General features: G+C 37.6%; 2 protein-coding genes across 4 annotated transcripts in view; one reads left to right on the top strand and one right to left on the bottom strand.

Annotated features, from left to right (window-relative positions):
- Window positions 1-4,388, bottom strand: part of TET1 (tet methylcytosine dioxygenase 1) — a 73,837-nt gene extending 69,449 nt beyond the window's left edge. The window contains exon 1 of the mRNA XM_031602871.2: window positions 4,306-4,388. The gene's annotated coding sequence lies outside the window, so the exon portion shown is untranslated. The remainder of the gene's footprint in view (window positions 1-4,305) is intronic.
- On the top strand, window positions 1,990-18,349 carry SLC25A16 (solute carrier family 25 member 16). 3 transcript variants are annotated; one of them, XM_031602877.2, is made up of 9 exons: window positions 1,990-2,187; window positions 3,056-3,148; window positions 5,376-5,509; window positions 7,230-7,293; window positions 12,559-12,680; window positions 13,203-13,269; window positions 14,055-14,217; window positions 15,116-15,184; window positions 16,790-18,349. In XM_031602877.2, exons 1-9 carry the CDS (start codon window positions 2,094-2,096, stop codon window positions 16,944-16,946), a joined length of 963 nt encoding a protein of 320 aa, XP_031458737.1. In that variant the 5' UTR covers window positions 1,990-2,093; the 3' UTR covers window positions 16,947-18,349. The 3 variants fall into 3 exon arrangements, with proteins under 3 accessions (XP_031458737.1, XP_031458738.1, XP_031458739.1); XM_031602878.2 differs by lacking the exon at window positions 1,990-2,187 and adding an exon at window positions 2,324-2,618 and having other exon boundaries at window positions 16,790-18,343; XM_031602879.2 differs by lacking the exons at window positions 1,990-2,187; window positions 3,056-3,148 and adding an exon at window positions 4,301-4,411 and having other exon boundaries at window positions 16,790-18,346.
- The last annotated feature ends 1,109 nt before the right edge of the window (window positions 18,350-19,458 follow it).

The raw sequence follows: 19,458 nt of genomic DNA, 5'->3' as shown, positions 1-19,458 counted from the left end.
TAAAGCCATCCCCCCTTGCCCTAGCACTATCTGTGCAAACAGTCATTCCCCTTCTTGCTTGTAAGATCCCTTCAAGTACTGGAAGGCTGGATTGAGGCCTCCCCAGAGCCTACTCTTGTCCAACCTAAACAAGCCCAACTCCCTTTTTCATACAAGAGGTGCTCCAGTCCTCTTGTATCATCTTCATTGTCCTCCTCTTGACTCACTCCAGCAGCTCCACATTCTTCTTCTATGGGGGTCCTCAGGCCTGGACACAGTAGTCAAGGTGGAGCCTCACAAGGGCAGAGTAGAGGAGGGCAATCACCTCCTATACCCTGCTGCTACCCTTTTTTTGATGCAGGATGCAGTTGGCCTTCTGGGCTGCAAGCAAACACTGCTGGCTCATGACCAGATTTTCATCCACCTGAATCTTCAAGTCCTTCTCTGCAAGGTTCCTCTCAATAAGTTCTTCTCCTAGTCTGTAGATACATCTGGAATTGCCCTGACCCGGTGTAAAACTTTGCACTTGACCTTGCTGAACCTCATTAGATCCACATGGGCCTACTTTTTAAGCCTGTCCAGGTCCCAGTGGATGGCATCTCTCCTTTCCTGTTAGTGCACGTCTGATACATTTGGTGTAATTTCACAATACAAGCTTCTTACTTCTTTCCTAAAAAGTGTGTGGTGCATGCTTCTGTAACTCACAAGGTCTGACAAAGTATCCTTCCAAAATACCACACCTCTGCTGAAAGTAAGTAGCAGCCATTTATGCAGTTACCAGACCTTTCTAGTCGCTTGTGAAACTCTATAAAACTTTCAGATGTTGGTGCTGTTGCAATGCTTCTGTTAGAAAACAGTAGATAGCAGAAATGAAGCTTACTGTTGGAGCTGTCAAAGCACTATGATTGTGTTTCAGTGAGACCTTCTCCTGAGCAGAATCCCAAAAGAATACAAGTTGGCTGGGGTAGAACCATACCAGCAGTGGCTATAAACCTGGTTACTTAACCCTAGGATAGTTGCTTTCATATTAGAGAACAACTTGATTAGATAACTTGAGCAACAACTGAGTTTCCCTGGTGTATTACAAACGTAAGAAGGCTGAGTTAGCAGCTGCAAAGTACAAGTTTCAGATTTTCCCAGTAAGAAGCCCTTGCACACCCTTGCTAAGTATTTTTTATGACTGGGAAAAAATGCACATTGTAGCAGCCGCTCCCCAAATAAGTAATGATCAAACAAAACAAAGTAAAGTTTTCCAAATACCGCAACTTAATTTTTAAGGAATGTTAAAGGAAAAAAATACTAATTTCTGTTGAATGCAATTTGACATGAGAAGAAAGAAAAACGTTCCAGCAGATTTGTTTGGAAATGAGTTTCTTGTACAAATGTTGACTGTTTCCTTCTTATTGAAAGACTGACCTTTAAAAACGAGATCTTGACTCGTTGAACTCAAGATGTTGAACTCTTGAAACTTGGCTGGAAGAGTATGGGGCAAGAAGTACAATGGTCACAAAGATACACTGGCAGTCGCCAGCATTGGCTTTCTGACCAGTGCTGTGTAGGTGTGCTGTCCTCACCTAAGGACAAACTTCTGTCATCAGCTTTTGAAAATAAACCGAAGCGAATGGCTCCTGGTAAGCTCTACGTGTTCTATTCAGCAAAGGCATTGCGGGCAGCCAGAAAAATCGCCAAGAAAAATGCTGACATCTGCGGAGACGATTCTGGTGTTTATCACCGTGATTGTGAAACATAACTTTTGCTGTTGCAGCGCCCACTTCCCTTTCTGACGCGTTCTGAAACTTGCGCACGGACACCGAACGTTTCCATTCTCGTAGGGTACGAGGTCCTAGGAAAGCCCGGCGCTGCAGGGCGAGGCGGTCACGTACTCGCTGAAGGAACGCCTGCCACGTGCCCGAGCCTCACGGTCCGGCCGAGCCGCCCCGCAGCCTCTGACGCGATCGGCAGGCGCCGCAGCGCGGCCCGGCGGCCCGGCCGTGGCTCGGCGCGGCCGCAGAGAGAGTGCCGGGCGGCCCCGGCTCCGCCCTCGCTCCGCGGCGGCGGCCCCGCGCGGCGCCATGCGCTGCCCGCTCGCCGCCTGAGGGAACCGCCGCTGCCCCATGGCCTCCCCGGCGGCGGCGGGGCCCGGCGCCGCGCTGCCCCCGGGCCCGGCGCGCCGCGACTTCTACTGGCTGCGCTCCTTCATCGCCGGAGGTGGGTGCGGGCCCTCCGCAGCGCGGCGTCCCGGCCGGCTGTGCCCGGCGCTGGGCCCGTCCTACGGGCCGGCTGGGGCAGGGCCGCTTCTGCGTCAGGGTTCCGTAACGCTCCTCCCGGGGCAGAGTGACCTCGGGAAGCGTGGGCTTTTTAAAATTTATTGTTATTTTCGCCCTAACGCGCTTAACTTCGTACAGGCGGGTGGCTTGCGTGCGTTTCGGAGTCGGTGAGAGGCCGGCGTAGCTGCCGGCTGTGTGCGCAAAGGCCGCGAGCCGCTGTTTTGACTCCAGGGCAGCCCGCTTATCGGTGCCCCGAGAGCTGCCGGCTGTCGGGCTGCGGTGGTGCGAAGGAAGTCAAGCCAACGCCAAACCGCGCCGCCAGCCCCCTGCAGCAGAAGCACGTCGTGTTCTCCCTGCGGGGTGTTGTCACAGGTGTCTTGTAATGTGGCAAAGGAGGTTTTCTCGTGCTCTCGCTGCGGTTCTTGCTTTCAGCCCGGTGCCCCAGGGGAACGTGTGTGGATGCAGCGTGCTGCTCTGGGAGCTGCTCTGCCCACACACAGCTCGGGCTGGCACAGAGGAAGCAGGCGTTGCTCTTCGGCAGCTTTCTCTGGAACTTATTGCCGGGACCCGAGCAGCCAGCCTCGGCCGTGTGGTTGTGCAGAAGCAGATTGTGTCCGTTTTCAGTCGAGCTTGAAGAGTTGCATAGCATACTTTTAATAGGGGCCTTTTGTTCCTAATTGGGGCTTTCGCGACTTACTAATCAAGTTTCTCATTACCTACTCCATAAAAATAGCTTATGAAAATCCCTTATTTATTTGCTGAGTCAAAGAGCTTTGGCATCCTATTGGTTTTTCTCTCCCTTTGGAAAGGTGTTGCGGGATGCTGTGCCAAAACAACCACTGCACCACTTGATCGAGTGAAGATCTTGCTGCAGGCTCATAACCACCATTACAAACATCTAGGTAAGATGGCTACTGCCTGTGTCATCAGCATTTTTAAAGTGTGGTATGTATCATTTATCATAGGTTTGTTGATTTATTACGTGATCCGACTGTGATAAAGAGAAGTGCTGACCAGACAGTGGATTGTTTCTGGCTGGCTGGTCCCTTTGCCATATACTGTGTTAAAAAACACAACAGTGTTTGAAGAATACCTTTAAATAAGAGGCATTGAGCCTGTACAAGTGGTATTGGTTGACGGGTTAGAGATGTTAGAATAATCCTTGATACTGCGTAAGAGCTATAGCTTGATCCTCTTCTTACTGAAGTCAGCAGGAGATTGGTAATCAGAGGTTCAAGCTCAAGATTGTGTATGTAAAAGCTGCCACCGCTGGTAACCTACTGTCCTTATAGGTGGTACTAGTGTGCAGGGCTTGTGGGAACAGGTGCTTTTCAGAGCCTGGAAGTCCTTGCAGAGGGGCTGGTATTTACAGAGCCATGACTGCTGAGCCCTGCAAGACTCTTGCACTTAATGCTGCAGACAGAAGCGTGATCAATCCAAATTGAAAAGAAAAGCGGACTTGTGCTTTGCATGGGATGATGTGTTCAGCATCTGTGCTGCATCACGGTGAGAGAATAAACTCAGAACTGGCAGCATGTTAGAACTAGTCTCTGTGGGGCTGTAACAGTGCCCTCTTGTGCGGAATATGGAGATATTTGATGTCATATGTTCTTCAAATATGTCATAACTTACGTTCAGAAACTCAAGTGTGTATCAAGAAGAAATGTTTTTGATTTAGTTAATTTCTTACATGTAATGACATTTAGAAGTTTTTAATTTAAAGATCATCTTTCTGCAGAAATAAATATTGAAATGGAATACAAGGGTGGTATGTTAATGGAAGGGATACAAGAGGCATATGACAGCTTGGTAACACAGTCACTTAAGTATGCATTCAAATGTGCAGCCTGACAACTGAAGGCTGAAGTAATTGGTTTGACTAATATTTTAAATTATTATTTTCTGTTTAGTTTGTTTAGTGCCATAGCTGGCAAGCAAAATCTTAGATTTGTTCCTACGTATGGTGCTATGTATAATTTTGATCATTAGAAATGTGTTTGACTTGAATGAATGTTCCTGTTACATGTAGGCAAAGAAGAAAATTATATGGATGGCATACCTGTTAGTGCAGAGAGAGAGTAGGTTGGTTCATCACGGCCTCACTAAATCTGTTTCCTGCCCTTTCTCTGCGGAGTTCATGGCATGTGGATCTCAGAGCATGTGCTGTAAGAAATAAAAACAGTATCTCATCAATTCTAGTTACAGCATAAACATTTTTAGAGGCATGTAATAAGCATAAAATATTATAATAGATTTAATACTGTATTCTTAGAACCCCTGAAACTAACATTTGCTTGATTTAATTTTTAAATGGAAGCTTATAATCAGCCTTTCTTGTCTTTTTTGCCTGAAAAGAAGAAATGTGTAAACTTTCTTCAGGTTCAGCTCTACTGTTATTAAGTAGCTGCATATAAATGTGAAAACTGATCTACTATTATAGTTTTTTCCTTTACTTGAGAGAAAAAAGGCAAAAAACCCCCAAAAACCCAAATGTCAATTTGATATAATTAAAAATGCATTCAACATAAAACTGTAGGTTTTGCCCTAACTTTGTGTGATCTTGCATTAACACCCGTTAAGAGAGAGTAGGATTGCTTCTTCTTACAATGTCTCTGGGACAGGAAGTGTAAAATGCCTAAGTTGCAAATAATGAGAGTCTTAAACTTGTTTAATTAATTTCCTCAGTAATGGTATTTATTTTCTAGTTTGGCATGTAACAACAGTTGAATGTTTGCCCATTATTTTAGATTTTTATTTTAAATTGATTTTTGGTTTAACTGAAATGCAACTCAGCTTGCTTCCTTCTGTTGCTAATTGTAGCTTTTGTGTGTGAATATTATCATCTGTAGTGGGATTGCTGGTAGTCCAAGTTAACATGGGACTTGAGATGCAGGAATTCAGAAAGCTCACTGAATCTGGGAGGTGGGAAAGTTGGTAGTAACCTTAAACCTCTTCCTTCTGTTAGTGGCTGGGCATGGAAAAGTGCATTTTCCACTCTCCATCATTACATGAGCAATGAGGTTGGGCTTTATTATTGTGCATACTTTCCTGTTGTCAGTAATACTTGCTTGATTTTTTTTTTTTTTCCCCAATGTAATTGTTGAATACCTCTTCTTGCATTGCTAACAGGAGTATTTTCTACGTTGTGTGCTGTCCCCAAAAAGGAAGGTTACCTTGGGCTGTATAAAGGAAATGGGGCAATGATGATTAGAATCTTTCCATATGGTGCAATTCAATTTATGGCGTTTGATCAATACAAAAAGGTAGTAGAATTTATTTTCTTTTTTTCCCCTGGTTACAGTGAATACTGATATTTTTTAAGTGATAAAAACTAATATTGAAACTTCTGTGTCTTTTTATTTCTCTGCGCATCTTCCACAAGGTTGCTTGATTTTTATCTGAATCTAACCCTTAAAAATGTCAGGGCAACAGTGAAACTGTTTGCAGTGCTGCTTAAGGAAAACAAAATTCCCAACAGTTTTTGTAGCTTTGTATTGTATATTGTGTGTGTGCATGTGTGTGTATGTATGTATGTATATATATATATATATATATATATATATTTAAGTCTGCTGTTGTGTTGCTAAAAAATAGTGCTTTGTAAATGAAAAAGGAAGAAAATAGAAAATGTAAGCTCTTTAATGTTTGTTATACTGTGTTGGAATTCTTAGTACCTGATGGATAGAATAACTTTAACTTGCAAGTCTGTCTGGCTGAATGACTTATGTTTGACCTGGGAAATGACTGTCAGTGTAGGTAAAAATGAACTGGAAGAAAAGATATGCTTATTTCAGTGGCCTGCAAAATGTGCATGTTTCCTTTTTATTCTCATGCATTTACTCTTTCCTAATGCATTCATAGAAAATCCCTGCAACATTTGTGAAATATCAGTTGTTAGCATGACTAACATCATGTGTTTTTAAGTTTCTACATGGTGAAACATACAATGTTGCTGTTAGCTATGAGGAATTTCATATTTGAAAGGACAAATTTAGTACCTTTGAAGCAAACAGTAGAACTTTCACTAGAGAGTAAGTTTCAGATTGGGATTCCTTTTCCAAAAGAGCAAATTCCAGCAGGGTGATACAAAGAGCTAACTGCAGTGAGCTTGGTATGTTCTTTTATGTGGTAATTATAAATGCCGTTGATCAAAACACTATGCTTGTTTTATGCAGTGTTGAATAAAAGAGTATGTGATATATTTTATAAGAAGATGATTTATGAATCCACAAATTTCAAAAAATTGTTTAATTTCATAGCACTTTCTTTTATCCATTAACAACAAACATTAAAGATGCTTTGCAGGAGAGTTTAAAAGGTAAAAACAAAACCAACAAAGCAGTTCTTAAAGAAAGAACATATGAAATGATCCTATGATTGATTCATTATAAGATTAGCCACTTCTTAAAGTTTCTAAGTTATTTGATGTAAGTTTGAAAGCTAGTTTCTTGCAAGACTTAATGTAGTTTAGGAAGTTCTTGTTCTCAATACTTGCTCAGTTTCCCTCTTTTTTTTTTTTTTTTAAATCAAGTTGAATTCATAAGTTTCTTTATTAGAGTAAGTTTCACACATGCTCTGCACGAGAAAACTATTTTTCTTATCAAATGTTTAAGTCTTAAACTTTGTTCAGTGTTCTTTGCACTCTATAATGTGAAAGAGATAGTATTCAGTTTGCCTTGGTTGAACCAGGTTGATAACTCAAGAAGCAGTCAATAAACTTCTGATAATTTCAGAATAATTTCAACTGATCGTTCTGCCTCGCTAGAGGAATGTTAGTCCTTCAGTGTTCTTAGTAAGAAATTGGTACCAACCTAAATTTTCAAAAAGTTTTTAGCAGTGATTAAGTGCTCTGGTTTGAATTTGTAGAGTTGTAAACTTGTTATGGGAGCTGCAGAGTTTTACTAGCACATGAATGCAAACGCTGTGATGCGTTTCCCTGTATTTGCTCATATAAAACTGTCACGAATGTTCCGTATTTTGTAGGTAATAAAGAAGCACCTTGGGATTTCAGGGCATGTGCATCGACTGATGGCTGGATCCATGGCAGGTATAGCTTTGTACTTGCATTTCAGACATCCTTCTCACTGAAAAGTCAATATTTATTCAAAGGATGATTTAATAAGTTTTCAGGTCTAACTTTTGCAAATTTGTATTAAGTAAAAATACTTGTAAATGGTTAATGTAACAGTTACCTAATTGAAAAATGTGTATTCTTTGATACTGTTCAAACACTGAATTCCCTGCTGTGATGTAAAGCATGATATTTGTGGTGTTCATTGTGGCTTCTGAAAAGTGAACGATCCAGTGCCATCAGGATGAAGAATAAAGATAGAGGTTTTAGCAGAATTGGCTCATCAGCCTGTCAGCCATTGCTGTTAAGTTGAATGTAAACCCAGAAAAGTTGAGAAATGTTTATATTTTTGATGTGCAACATAGGAATTTGTGCAGTAGCAATAAGAAAAAAATGATTGTAAGCTGCCAGTATATAAGGTAGTTGTATGTGTCTGTTTTTCTCCTGCTGGTCATTTCTCAGCCAAAGTAGCTCAGAGTAAAGAGAGGAAGTTAAACACTAGTGAGCAAATTTTTGGTCAGCGTGGTTCTTCGTTTTTACATTGTACAGCAGTCTTTATACTGTCCATTGACAGTCCTTCATTAGTTGTGATGTATGAAAATGTAGCTTCTTTTTGAGGGGGAGAAAAGGAAAAAACAAATGCTACTATTAGTTAAACTAGAAAGACATATGAAAGTATTTTGTTTTGCATGCCATCTGAGAAAAGGGAAAAAGAATGAAAAGAGGCAATTCAGAGATCTTAAGATCTAGGAAAACTTTGAAAAATCAGTTAATTTTGTCAGTGTTGACATGCAGGAATTCATTCCATAGATAAACTTATAGGATCTGGCATAGTTTTGAGTACCTTTCTAGTTAAATCAGTTTTGTATGGTTAGAGTGACAGAAGTAAAATCAGTATACATAAAATCAATATACATTGCTGTCTGGTAACCATGATCAAAGGAAATGAGTAATGTGGTTTCTATACTCAGGAGTCTGAGCTAGACATAGGTGTGCGTTGAAAATGAATATAGCATGCAGGTAGAGTAATATGATGACATTGCTGAGTATTACTAAGGTATTTGTTTACCAGGTAGCACTGGCATTAGATAAAGAGGGTTTGTATGCCAACAAAATACAGGGGAGGAAAGAGTTACCAAGAAGAGCACAGCCCAGAATTTTAGATAGTAGAAGTTCTCTGGAATCGCAAGCAAGATGAGAAGACTTTTAAAAGCAGCTAGGGATATTTCTTGTTTTAACTCCCATGACTTAGGGCGCCTGTAAGGGGATGTTATTTTGTTTCATCTGTGTTTAAATGACTGAAGGAAAATGTGTTTCATGCACCTTAGTGTTGGTGGAGAGAGGTCTTTACAGTTTCATAGCAGCTGAAAATGGCTAGGTATTTCATTTTGTCCCTGTTGTACCCAGCTGTTTGCATTCACATGAGTGCATGAGTTACTTAAATCTTGCTTCTGTCAGTGTTTCCAACATTGCTAACAGTCAGCAGACCTGAATCAGCTTCAAAATGGTGGGAAACTTTTGAGTATCTTTTGTAACTGATAAACGGGATCAAAGGCTTATCCACAGGGAAAGGCAAGGCAGGGAGGTAGTGGAATGAGAGTCAAGAAGAACCTATTGTAATGCATACATTTAAGGAGGCCGAGCTAAAGTTACTGGGGAAACTTCAACTCTGAATTTCCTGGGTCTTGTGTGATTCAAATGTCAGCTGTAACACCTCATTAACAGATAAATTACTTATAACTGCTTTTAAGTAAAGACAGGACTGAGGAGAAGGCAGAGAAATCATAGATGTTAGTGAGGTCTAGGAAACGAAGTAGTCAGCTAATGCCTGTATTACAGAATGGCTTTGCAAATCTGAATCTTTCAATTTTCCTACTTAAAAAAAGTGAAGAAAATGCAGAAATGCCTATTTTTCTCCCCTGCACTTGATTAACCAAACCAACAAACAAAAAAACCCAACCAAATACACAAACGAACTGACAAAGACACTGATACAGGAAGCCTGGTGGTTGTTTGTTTGATTTTGTTTTACTTAATAAATGCGATTGGAAAATGTTATGGATTAGGAGAATGATGCGATGTCAATTTTAAATAGGATGTAAATAAGTCATTTAGTCGAGTCAACATTTTAAAACAAACTGGGTCTACTTTTTCAGGTGCAATTTAGCAAGAAATACAAGTAGGTACTAAGTGTCTAGACATACCTGGACTTGTAAATCATGCAGTTCTTTGACCTGTCTGATGCATGTTCTTTGACATCAGCTTTTTCTGCCTTCGTATAGTTTGCAAAGCTTTGTCTTTTAGGAACATGCTTTCTTGATAAATTAATCTCTTTTATACTTGTGACGGAATATGCCTCCTGCAGTTGAAGGTTGTGACTTCTGTTTCTAGTTTTTGAAACTGTATACCTCAGAATAACTTGGTTGTACTAATTTGGTCTATGTAGAGCATGATGTAGAATTCAGAAAAACATTTGCATCAAATATATTTGTGGTACCTGATCTTTGTTAGCCTGTTTCACTTGTTATTTCCTCACCCTACGTATTTTATTTTTTATTTCAAGGAAAGAAAATGAGGAATAGTAGGGAAATTGTGAGACAGCTATTTGCCTATACAGCTAGTCTCATTGTCAACTTCCAAAGCATGAACCATCTAATACCTGTTGTGCTTCATTTGTGCTAAGCCTCAGTAAAAGTTTGTGTAACCCAGTATCTTGTCCCCAAGAGTGGTCAGAGGTTCTTGAAGAAGTGATTAAGTAAAATGTTCTCTCTGTGACAATTTCTTGACTTCAGTGGGGTAGGTACTTCTGAGTAAACATTTGCAATGAAAAAGTTGCTGTATTTGAAGAAGTAGTACCTTATAGGAGGAGGAATGGTATTTGTCTTATTAGGATTATTTCAGATAAGATTTCAGATAAGATATCTTCAGATAAGACAAGATGGTATTTGCTGTACCTGTCTCTGAACTGGGCAGAGACTTTCAATTCTTTCCTGTTAAACCAACCATGGGAGAGATTTCTAGATAAACTTACATTAGTTGAAAAACATTGTTTCCTTGGGAGAGGGAATCAACCTTAAGGTGTTCTGGTCTGTCTTCTGTTAAGTCGTAGTCTTTAGGGAGTAAAGATGAGATTAGTGTTTTTGTAAACTTCTCCAAACATGACTACAGTTCCTTACAGTGAGATAATGTCTCTCCTCAATCTCAAAGGAAGTCTGGATCCTTCCTGAATGTAACGTTTAGCTCTTATGAACAGTAAGCAGTAACATGCCACTCTGAGTTGCTTCAGGAAAGCATATTTTGTAGCTTTTTCAAACTGCAAGGGTTATAAATCCTTTTTTATTTTTTTCTTTTCCTCTCCAGAATCCATAGCTACACAATTTTAAAATAAAGTGAAAAAATGAGTCCTATTTAAAGGTCCTGTTTACTGGATATTACTTCTTTCAGTCCAGTCTGATTTTTTTTCTTCCTCACTTGTGCTGTTTTTGGACTTAGTGTTGAGCACTAGTACTCCTGGTTGGTCTGTTTGCTTGTCTTTGTACAGAGAATATTCCTGGATGCTTATCAGTGCATGACTTGAAAAAAGAAGGGGGATAAGTTTGTGTTTTGTATTAGGATAACTTTCCTGTGAACTCTTTAAGCTCCGTAAAAGCCTTTTCTTTTTTTCCAGTCTTTTATTGAAACTTGAATTGTCAATTTTACAGTATTTCTGGACATCTTGGAAAATTCCTTGGGAAAAGGCTGCAGGGATTGAATTTAATAACGTAGGTTAGTGGAAACAGTCCTAACATTGCTCTGGTGTTTTGCAGCTTCCAGTTTTTGAATCCTGTGGGTGAGACTGCATCAAAAATCAGCTGCAGTTGCCTGCTTTTTTTGTTTGGAGGAACGGTCCAAAATATCTAAAAAGATGTTTTTTGTCTTCTAGAATAAATGTTACTGGTAGGAAATTCCAGAAAGGCACAAACTCAGTTGATGGTTGACCAGTGTCAGCTTTTTCCATAGCCTCTTCATTGTGTTCTTTTTTTTTTTTTTCCCCTAACCCCCATTTGATATTGATGTTTTACCTGCCACTTTTCAACAATTGATCATTCTCTCTTCAAATATGAAAGTTAGCACACTTTGATGAAACAGCTGTTTTTTTTTGTTTTTTTTTTTTTAATCTTTGTTAAAATTTCATCTCTTTCCTGTTGTGGCTTTCTCTTGACCTTATGCAAGAGATGGGAAATTATGCACATACAAAAAGAGATATGATTAACAGACTATTAAAACTTGAGAGGAAGTGGAATTACCTACCAATGCTCAAAGGGTGCTCATCTTCTGTAGGATCAATTTTAAGGGTGTTCTTTAGATACAGAAAAGCAGCTGCTAGAAAGCAGAATGCGAATTACAAATGCTTTTGCTTTCTTTCTCTCTTTTTCTCAGTTATTTTATTTTTATCAGTGCCAGTGTTATAACACCCGAAAATAATCTGTTTTTAATAATCTGTTTTAACCATTCCCTACAGTAACTGAGTGGCTTAACTCAAAGACTAGCAGTAGGAAGGACTTGATGTTTAGGTAACGGTTAGAGGAGTTACTCTTCGTACTAGAGGTCTGTTTACAAAATGATAAGTTGACTCATAAGATTTTATTTTTTTTTTTTAACATCTTGTTAAGTCTAGAAATAGCTGTTTTAGTTAAAGTTTTAAAAACAGGTAGTGTAATGTGAACTATAAAAATACAGCAATGCAGTGCAGTTCAGTACTCTTCACAAGTAGGCTCCTGAATTGACTTAAAATACTGTATTTTCAGGTGCAGTAGATAAATACATCCAGTAATCACATATTTGAATTTTGACACAAGTTTTTGGAAATTAAACATATTAATGGTGCTTTGTTTATTTACTAGGTAATGTAGGATTAGATTTTGTGGTTGCAATCCAGTAAGGGCTGATGCACTTGACTAGCCATATGTTTGTGAGCTATGAAGAAGACTGCTTATGTGAAACGGTTAAGTCTGTAACTTTGTGGAAAAATCAAGGCACAAGTGTGCAGCTTCAGTGAACACCAAGTATAAATATAAATCCTTTGTGTGTTGCTGAGGTTCTTGTTTGATAAGTGGGTTTTCAAGTATTTTTTCAAAATAATCTGTGTATGCTATTACATTCACTGGCACAAAAGGAAATTCTGATTTTCAAAATAATCCTAGAAACAGATAAGGTGTAGGTGAGTTTTGTTTGCTTGTTTTGTTTTTGTTTTTAATAAAGGTATTACAGCAGTGATTTGTACTTACCCTCTTGATATGGTTAGAGTTCGTCTGGCATTCCAAGTAAAAGGGGAACACAAGTACATGGGAATTATCCATGCATTCAAGATGATTTACACAAAGGTATTTTTTCTTTTAATCTTCAGTCCTATGAAAGCAAAATATACTCTTTAAATGATGTTGCACTGCACTGAAATTAGTTACCTGGTGGAAAATGAGTTCACTGCGTGCACGTTGAACTTAATGTAAAAAATTATTTGGATGCTTCCTTCTCCTTAGGCTGCTAAGATGGAGCTAAGGCTTATATAAGTGGGAGTTGAAAACAAAGAAAAGTTGTTTTTCAATCGCACGTAGAAATGTTACCAAAATATTTGGGGAGGAGGGATATGTGTAATGCTGAAATGTCTCTGAGGTTATGATGCCGGATGTAGATTTTTTTTTTTTCATTTTCCTTTCTGTGTCTCCTATGGAGCTAGGTAGTTGTCCCAACAATTCTTCAGACAAAAGAAATGCAACTTGGTGTTAGCTCCTTGTTGCTACATGATGCTAGTGAGGTTGCTGTTGTGAATCTGTACAAACAGGTGTGTAGCTTAAGACATTTGTTGTGTTTCTTGCCACAAATGTGAATGTATTTTTCTTTCAAAGGAAGGTGGTTTTAGTGGGTTCTACAGAGGGCTGATGCCAACTGTTGTAGGAATGGCTCCATATGCGGGTAAGTTAAAAACAGAACACAGAAATCCCTCAGCATTTATGTGCACTACTGAATTTGCTTAATATATTTGCACATCAAATTAAGTAGCTTACATTAAAATCAAGGCTTTTGTATTTTACTGAACAGAGAGCTAGAAGCATTTGTGGGTGTTCAGTCTTTACCTAAGTTGATCAGTGTGTGTTGAAGTGCCTTCAGTAGGTAAAATTTAGGTTTTCTTGAAATCAGGAGTGAAAGAGAGAAAGTAGTGGTTCTTTTGTCTGTTTCCCAGTTTTACCCCCAAAAAAGTGTGCAGGTTGTCTCTCCCACGTCGATTCATAAGAGGGCAGAGCCCTGTAGATGGTAGAGTCTTAGAGGCTCTCTATTGGCTCCATCTCCTGGTGACTTCTGTATAAATACTTAGCCAAGCTAAAGCAGTGGGTGACATGGGATGCAGGAACATCAGAAATGACTGCTGAAACTGCACTCATCTTTAGATGATGAGACTTGTTTTTTGGTTAAACAGATCTTAGGGATTACTTTTAACAGTAAACCAGTAATTTAAAAGCCACAGTTGAGCTTATTTAAAGCACTCTTAATGCTAATTATAACCAGTAATTAATTTGAACAGAAATTACAGTAAAGCTCTAAGTATTATTTATCTGTTTCTCTTACTTAAGAAAAACTTCTAATAGGATTGGAAAATAACTTATTTTTGTAATCGCAGCTTTTTGTTTATGATGATGATAAGTACATCAAGAAATATTTTGCTCTTTTATGAAAGTACATAAAATTAAATTTCCTTTTAGGTTTTTCTTTTTTTACCTTTGGTACCTTAAAGAGCATTGGACTTGCTCAAGCACCTAACTTGCTTGGACGGCCTTCCTTAGATAATCCCGATGTCTTAGTTTTGAAAACACACATAAATCTGCTGTGTGGTGGCATAGCTGGAGCAATAGCTCAGACGATATCGTAAGTTTGGGTATTGATTGCTATTTTTTATATAGATGTTCTAGAAAAAAGTGTTTTGTCTGAGAATATGATTTTTTAAAATAAGTCTAGTGTTATAAGGTTTTTTTCAGTCAGACACTGTGATTCAGTTATTTCATATCGTTTCACTTAAATATCTATTTAATCCTCAGCGGCTTTAAAGATAAATGCACTGAGTCAATTAAAACAAACAGATAAAACTAAAATCAGTTGGAATCTTGTTTGGTATGCTATGGAATTTGGACTATTAACATCATTTGCATAACTGTATTATTCCAGTTTATTTTAAGGTGGTATAACCTGCAAAGTCTATGAATTGAAAAAAGAAAGCCTAAGATATTGTGCTTGGCATTACTTTCTTCTTACTTTGCCTATTTCCTCCATTCTCATACTGTCCTTGCCATGTTTTCTTTTGGCCACAAATCAAATCAATTTGGTGGACTTCTATGGCATCAGTTTTTCACTAAATCACTCACTGCATTACATTACATACGTAACATACATTTTCTGTTAATCTTCAAACTGTTAATTTTATTTTTGCTTCAGGCGTCTTCTCCCTCCAGTGTTTTGCAGACTGTTTTATACTCTCATCTGATCTTCATGTATCTTCCTTAATCGTGCCAAATGGAATATATTAAGAGATCTGATTTGCTGGTTTTGGTTGTATAGGGGGAGTCTCCCTTTTTGGAGAACTTTCAGCTGTGTTGAGAATCTAAGCCGAATTCCTGACTCGTTGAAAAGGGAGCTTGGAGGTTGCAGATGGACTTCTTTATACATATATATTTATATTTATTTAATTAAAAATGAACAAACAACACAACAATATTTGTATAGTCATCACACATCTGGTTGAACTGCTGTTCAAATATCTCCTGTGTAGATATCCCCTTGATGTAACTCGCAGGCGAATGCAGTTAGGAGCAGTTCTCCCGGACTCTGAAAAGTGCCTGTAAGTATTTTCATCTTAAGTAACTGAATTCTTCGATAGCTGAGTGATGTTAAATTCTTGGTTTAAAAAAAAAAAAAAAAAAGTTCTTGTGCTGTTGATTTCTTCATGCTTTTAGTGAGATGTTATGTTTCCACACAGTTGGACAAAAGCTGAGGTTCAAAAATAAACACCAAAATTGAAGCACGCTTTTGTGTTGTTACTAATACTGTATATGAAAAAATGCTATGTGTATTTTTACTCAACTAGCTGATCCTTAGCATCACTAGGATTCCTAAGGGACAAACTACCTGCTTCTACTGAAATGACATGTTGTTTCAAGGTATACTTTTAATGGTGCAGAATCTATTCTCAATATTATTTTATGTAATACCACATTATTTAACCTGCTTGATTAACCTCAATTACAGTAACATTGCACACACTGATTGTAGTTGGAGTTCCTACACTTCTTTAGTTACGTGCTTCAGTCCGGTAGAGGATGAAGTATCATAATATTCTTAAAATCTAATATTAAATTAGGTGTCATTGTGGAAAATGTTCTGAACTTCAAACTGTTTTTCATTAGCAGAGTAAGGTTTTTCCGATGACTGCTTTCCAGTCCAGGTGCTTCTAAAATAAGAATGTGCTAATTGTCCTTGGATTTTGCTTCCTGCATTTGTGAGAACTCACACTTTTACAATTAGGCTTTCCCACTTAACAATTCTGTTATAATTGTTTGGAGAGAGTAGGTAGTAGCCATTTATCTTTAGAGGATGGGAGAATAATAGAAGAAGGAAACCTTGAAATTTTGAAGCATATTGAAGATGTTCTCAAGGAGTAATAATTTTAATAGCTTGGAAATGTTGAGCATCTTACAGATTTTTACTCAAAGGCTTTGCATTTTAATGACTGCTTTTTCAGTTTCAATATAGGTATGTGAGGAAAATCTTCCTGCTTGCACAACTACTTCAAATTCTATTACAAATAACGTCAAACATCATACTTAACACAAATTGTTGCCTTTATCTCAAGAAGAAACTTGAGAAAGTTTTTGCTTGGAGCAGGGAGGCTGTACACATGCAAGTTATAGACTACAGGGCTAAACAGAAACTTTAATGTGTGACCTGTGCTCAAACAAACAAACAAAAAAAAGAATGGGATGCAAAACCTGAATACTGATGATTAATGTAAGAAGTGTGCACTGCAGTGGGCAAATTTGTTTTTGTTAGTCCTTATTACAAAAGATTAAACTATTGTTCTACTCTGTAAGACAAAAATGGTGCTTCTCAACTGCTTCCTAACAGATAAAGAACAATGTGTAGCCACCATTCTGGTATAAAATTTCTAATTATGTCTTTTAGGGCAGATTATTTTTAGGCTGAAGCTTCTTTAGATGGAACCACACCATCCTCTTCCCAGTTTCCAGCCTTTGAGTCCAGATTTCTTGCAGAAACTCAGACTATCTTATGAGTCCTAAAAGGATTGTTGTGCTCTGCTATATGGAGACTCGTGTTTTTCCATATGTAGCTTTTAAGAACCAAGTAAAATAATGTCTTATATTTAAGAAAGTGATTCTAACTATCGAATGTGTATATTCAATAATGATTCAAGTTCCTGTCTTTCCAGTACAATGGTGCAGACACTGAAATATGTGTATCAACAACATGGAATACGAAGAGGATTGTACCGTGGTCTATCACTGAATTATATTCGTTGTATCCCTTCCCAGGCTGTGGCTTTTACCACGTATGAACTTATGAAACAATTCTTGCGCCTCAACTGAACTTTTTTTAAGCTTTAATGTAAAAGTTATATTGGTGAATAAATTACTTGAAGTTAAATATATATTGTGGCACTGCTGTTGTCGGACAACTTAATTTTAATTGCCAAAATGTGGTTAATTTCCTGGAGTCAAACTAGGAGACAGATCATAATAAGCATTAGTTAGTGAGAAACATTTTTTGCACTTAATCCTATAGGCTTCATTAGATAAACGTTAAGAATTGCACAGTTTTGAAATTACACCCACATTTTATACAGGTTTCAAGCTGTTAGTTGTTTAGCTTTATCACCATTCCAGGAGTAAAACACATGATTATATTGCTTTCTGAGCTACTCGTTAGACATCTGTTCTTCCTTAACATTTAAATTGATTAAACTTATTTGAATATAATGGAACAGTTTTCTTATTCAACTACTTGCCAACTCTGTTGAAGCTGAACTCGGTAGACCACAACTTAACCATCTTTTCTTTTTGCCTTTTGTACAAGTTTTCTGTATGGTAAGAACAAAGCATGTATCTTTGTGTGGGTACATAAGGGAGTTTTTTCAGCCTCTTCAGTAACAAATGACAAGATGTATTTAACATCATTGATAATCCTGCAATTTAGAAGCCAGCTTCTTTGCATGCATTTTATTCTAAAAATAATAGCTACACAAATGAAAATGGGAAACTTGTACAGTGATAAGTGCTAGAAAAGATCTTAAGGCAGTTAGCATGTAATCTTATAAGGCATTTCTGTACCTTTTCTGTAAAGCTTAAAGTTCTCAATTCAGTTTATTGAAGGCATTGAGTACGTAATGTACTTTGAAGGACTGGCTCTTGTAAACAGGTCTGTCTCTACCTTAAAATGTGGTGACAAACAGGACTGCATGCTGCTGCACTTACGTATTTAGGCATATGGACCATTTAGGCACATGGAGAGGAAAATGAAGATTATATTAGAGTCTGTATATGTGTGTATGTGTTATTTCTAAAGTATGGTATGCAATACATTATTATACTTTTTCTCCTTCAATTCCTTGTAGAGAAGTTATCGTTCAGACTCATTTATACATAATTTGCATTGGTACTCCTGATTTTATTCACTTGAATTGGGAAGCTGTAAAGCATTTACTGATGTGATATAAGTTATTTATTTATTGCAATATTTTTAGCAGTGTCCTTTAAGAATTGGTAATGGTTGTATTAAATAAACTGGTGGATTATGTGATCAATTTGCTTAATTTTGAAAAATTTGACAGACTGGATTTTGAGTTATGTATCTCAAACCAACTTTTATGACTTTTTTTCTGGTTTCTTAAAAGTATCTATTTCTTTTATATTTAACAATACAGTTACTGGCAGAGAACAAGATGTATTTGAATTTATTTTATTAAAAATTTTGAATGAATATATTTGTGTGATTTTTGTGTGTGTGTAAAGCAGAATCCAACATACACTTGAGAAGAAAGCAGCAGAATGTGCCAGCAAAACAACTGAGTAGGGTACTGAATGTGAAAAACAGTCCTACAATGCTGTATCTTCAGCATTACTTTTTCAAAGCAGAACTTACAAGTGTATTAATAATTTTACTTGAAAGTACTACAATACTTCAGAAAGGTCTACGAAGGGAAAAAGGGAGCTGGAAGGGAGGAGACTTGTTTCTAATTTTTTTGGTAGATATTTCTAACCTTTTTTGAAAAGGTTATTATTAAATATACTTCTTAATCAGGACACTATTTTGAGTATCTGACAAACGTGTTTCATATATCTGACTGGCTGTATTGCCCATGGTAGTCCATTTTACTATGACTTTGAAGTGTCTATTTTCTGCTTTTAAAATACTAATAAATACACATAATTTAAATATATTCTATATATGTAAGCTGTGAGAAGTATTTCATTGCTACTGAAGAACATTCTCATTAGTCAAGATGCTGGATTTGAGTTCATCTTCCATTTAAATTGTCCCTACTTGAGAAGGTGAGGTTACTTCTTTTTAACCACTCTGTTACCACACTGAAGTTATTGGACTGTCAGCAATTAAATGTTAAGGAAGCTGGTGGTCATTAGTTTATGGTTTTATTTTCAATCTAGTTCTAGTTTGCCAGATGTTTCACAGCATAGCAATTGAACAGGTTTGTACACATCCTTTCTAGGAACTTTAGAAGTTATTATAAATTGATACAGTTGCTTCAAAATCAATTTTAAAAGCTTTCTCTGTGTGGGGAAAAAAAAAATCCCACAAAACAACCATGTTAGAAAACATTTTTTGCAATTTCAAGATGTTTTTAGTGTAGTTTTTATTTGCAAGTGTAGATCATTATCCCAAATGTCATTACCCCAATTATATCTTTATTATACAGAGAGGCTTGAATGCAAGTGGGTATAATAATTATTGCCATATTTCCTGAAAACCTGCTTCTTAGGAGTCTTGTAACTGTTAGTTCTACCCAGTGAAACAGTTACTTCTGTAAAGAATTGGTAATGCAGCCTTGGGTACTACTTTTTACTTCTTTTCAACCCAGCTATT

Source organism: Phasianus colchicus, chromosome 8 (genome assembly GCF_987193195.1).
Source record: "Phasianus colchicus chromosome 8, bPhaCol1.hap1.1, whole genome shotgun sequence".
In the NCBI taxonomy this organism is placed as follows: Eukaryota; Metazoa; Chordata; class Aves; order Galliformes; family Phasianidae; genus Phasianus; species Phasianus colchicus.
Note: the sequence above shows the minus strand (reverse complement) of the source record. Positions and strands in the feature narration are given on the sequence as shown.

Bases quoted from the DNA above. Each gene is read 5' to 3' on its own strand.
- SLC25A16 (XM_031602877.2), top strand. From the start codon at position 2,094: ATGGCCTCCCCGGCGGCGGCGGGGCCCGGCGCCGCGCTGCCCCCGGGC. The intron at 2,188-3,055 runs GTGGGTGCGGGC...CCCTTTGGAAAG, and splicing joins GCGCTCCTTCATCGCCGGAG to GTGTTGCGGGATGCTGTGCC. The intron at 14,218-15,115 runs GTAAGTTTGGGT...TCTCCTGTGTAG, and splicing joins GCAATAGCTCAGACGATATC to ATATCCCCTTGATGTAACTC.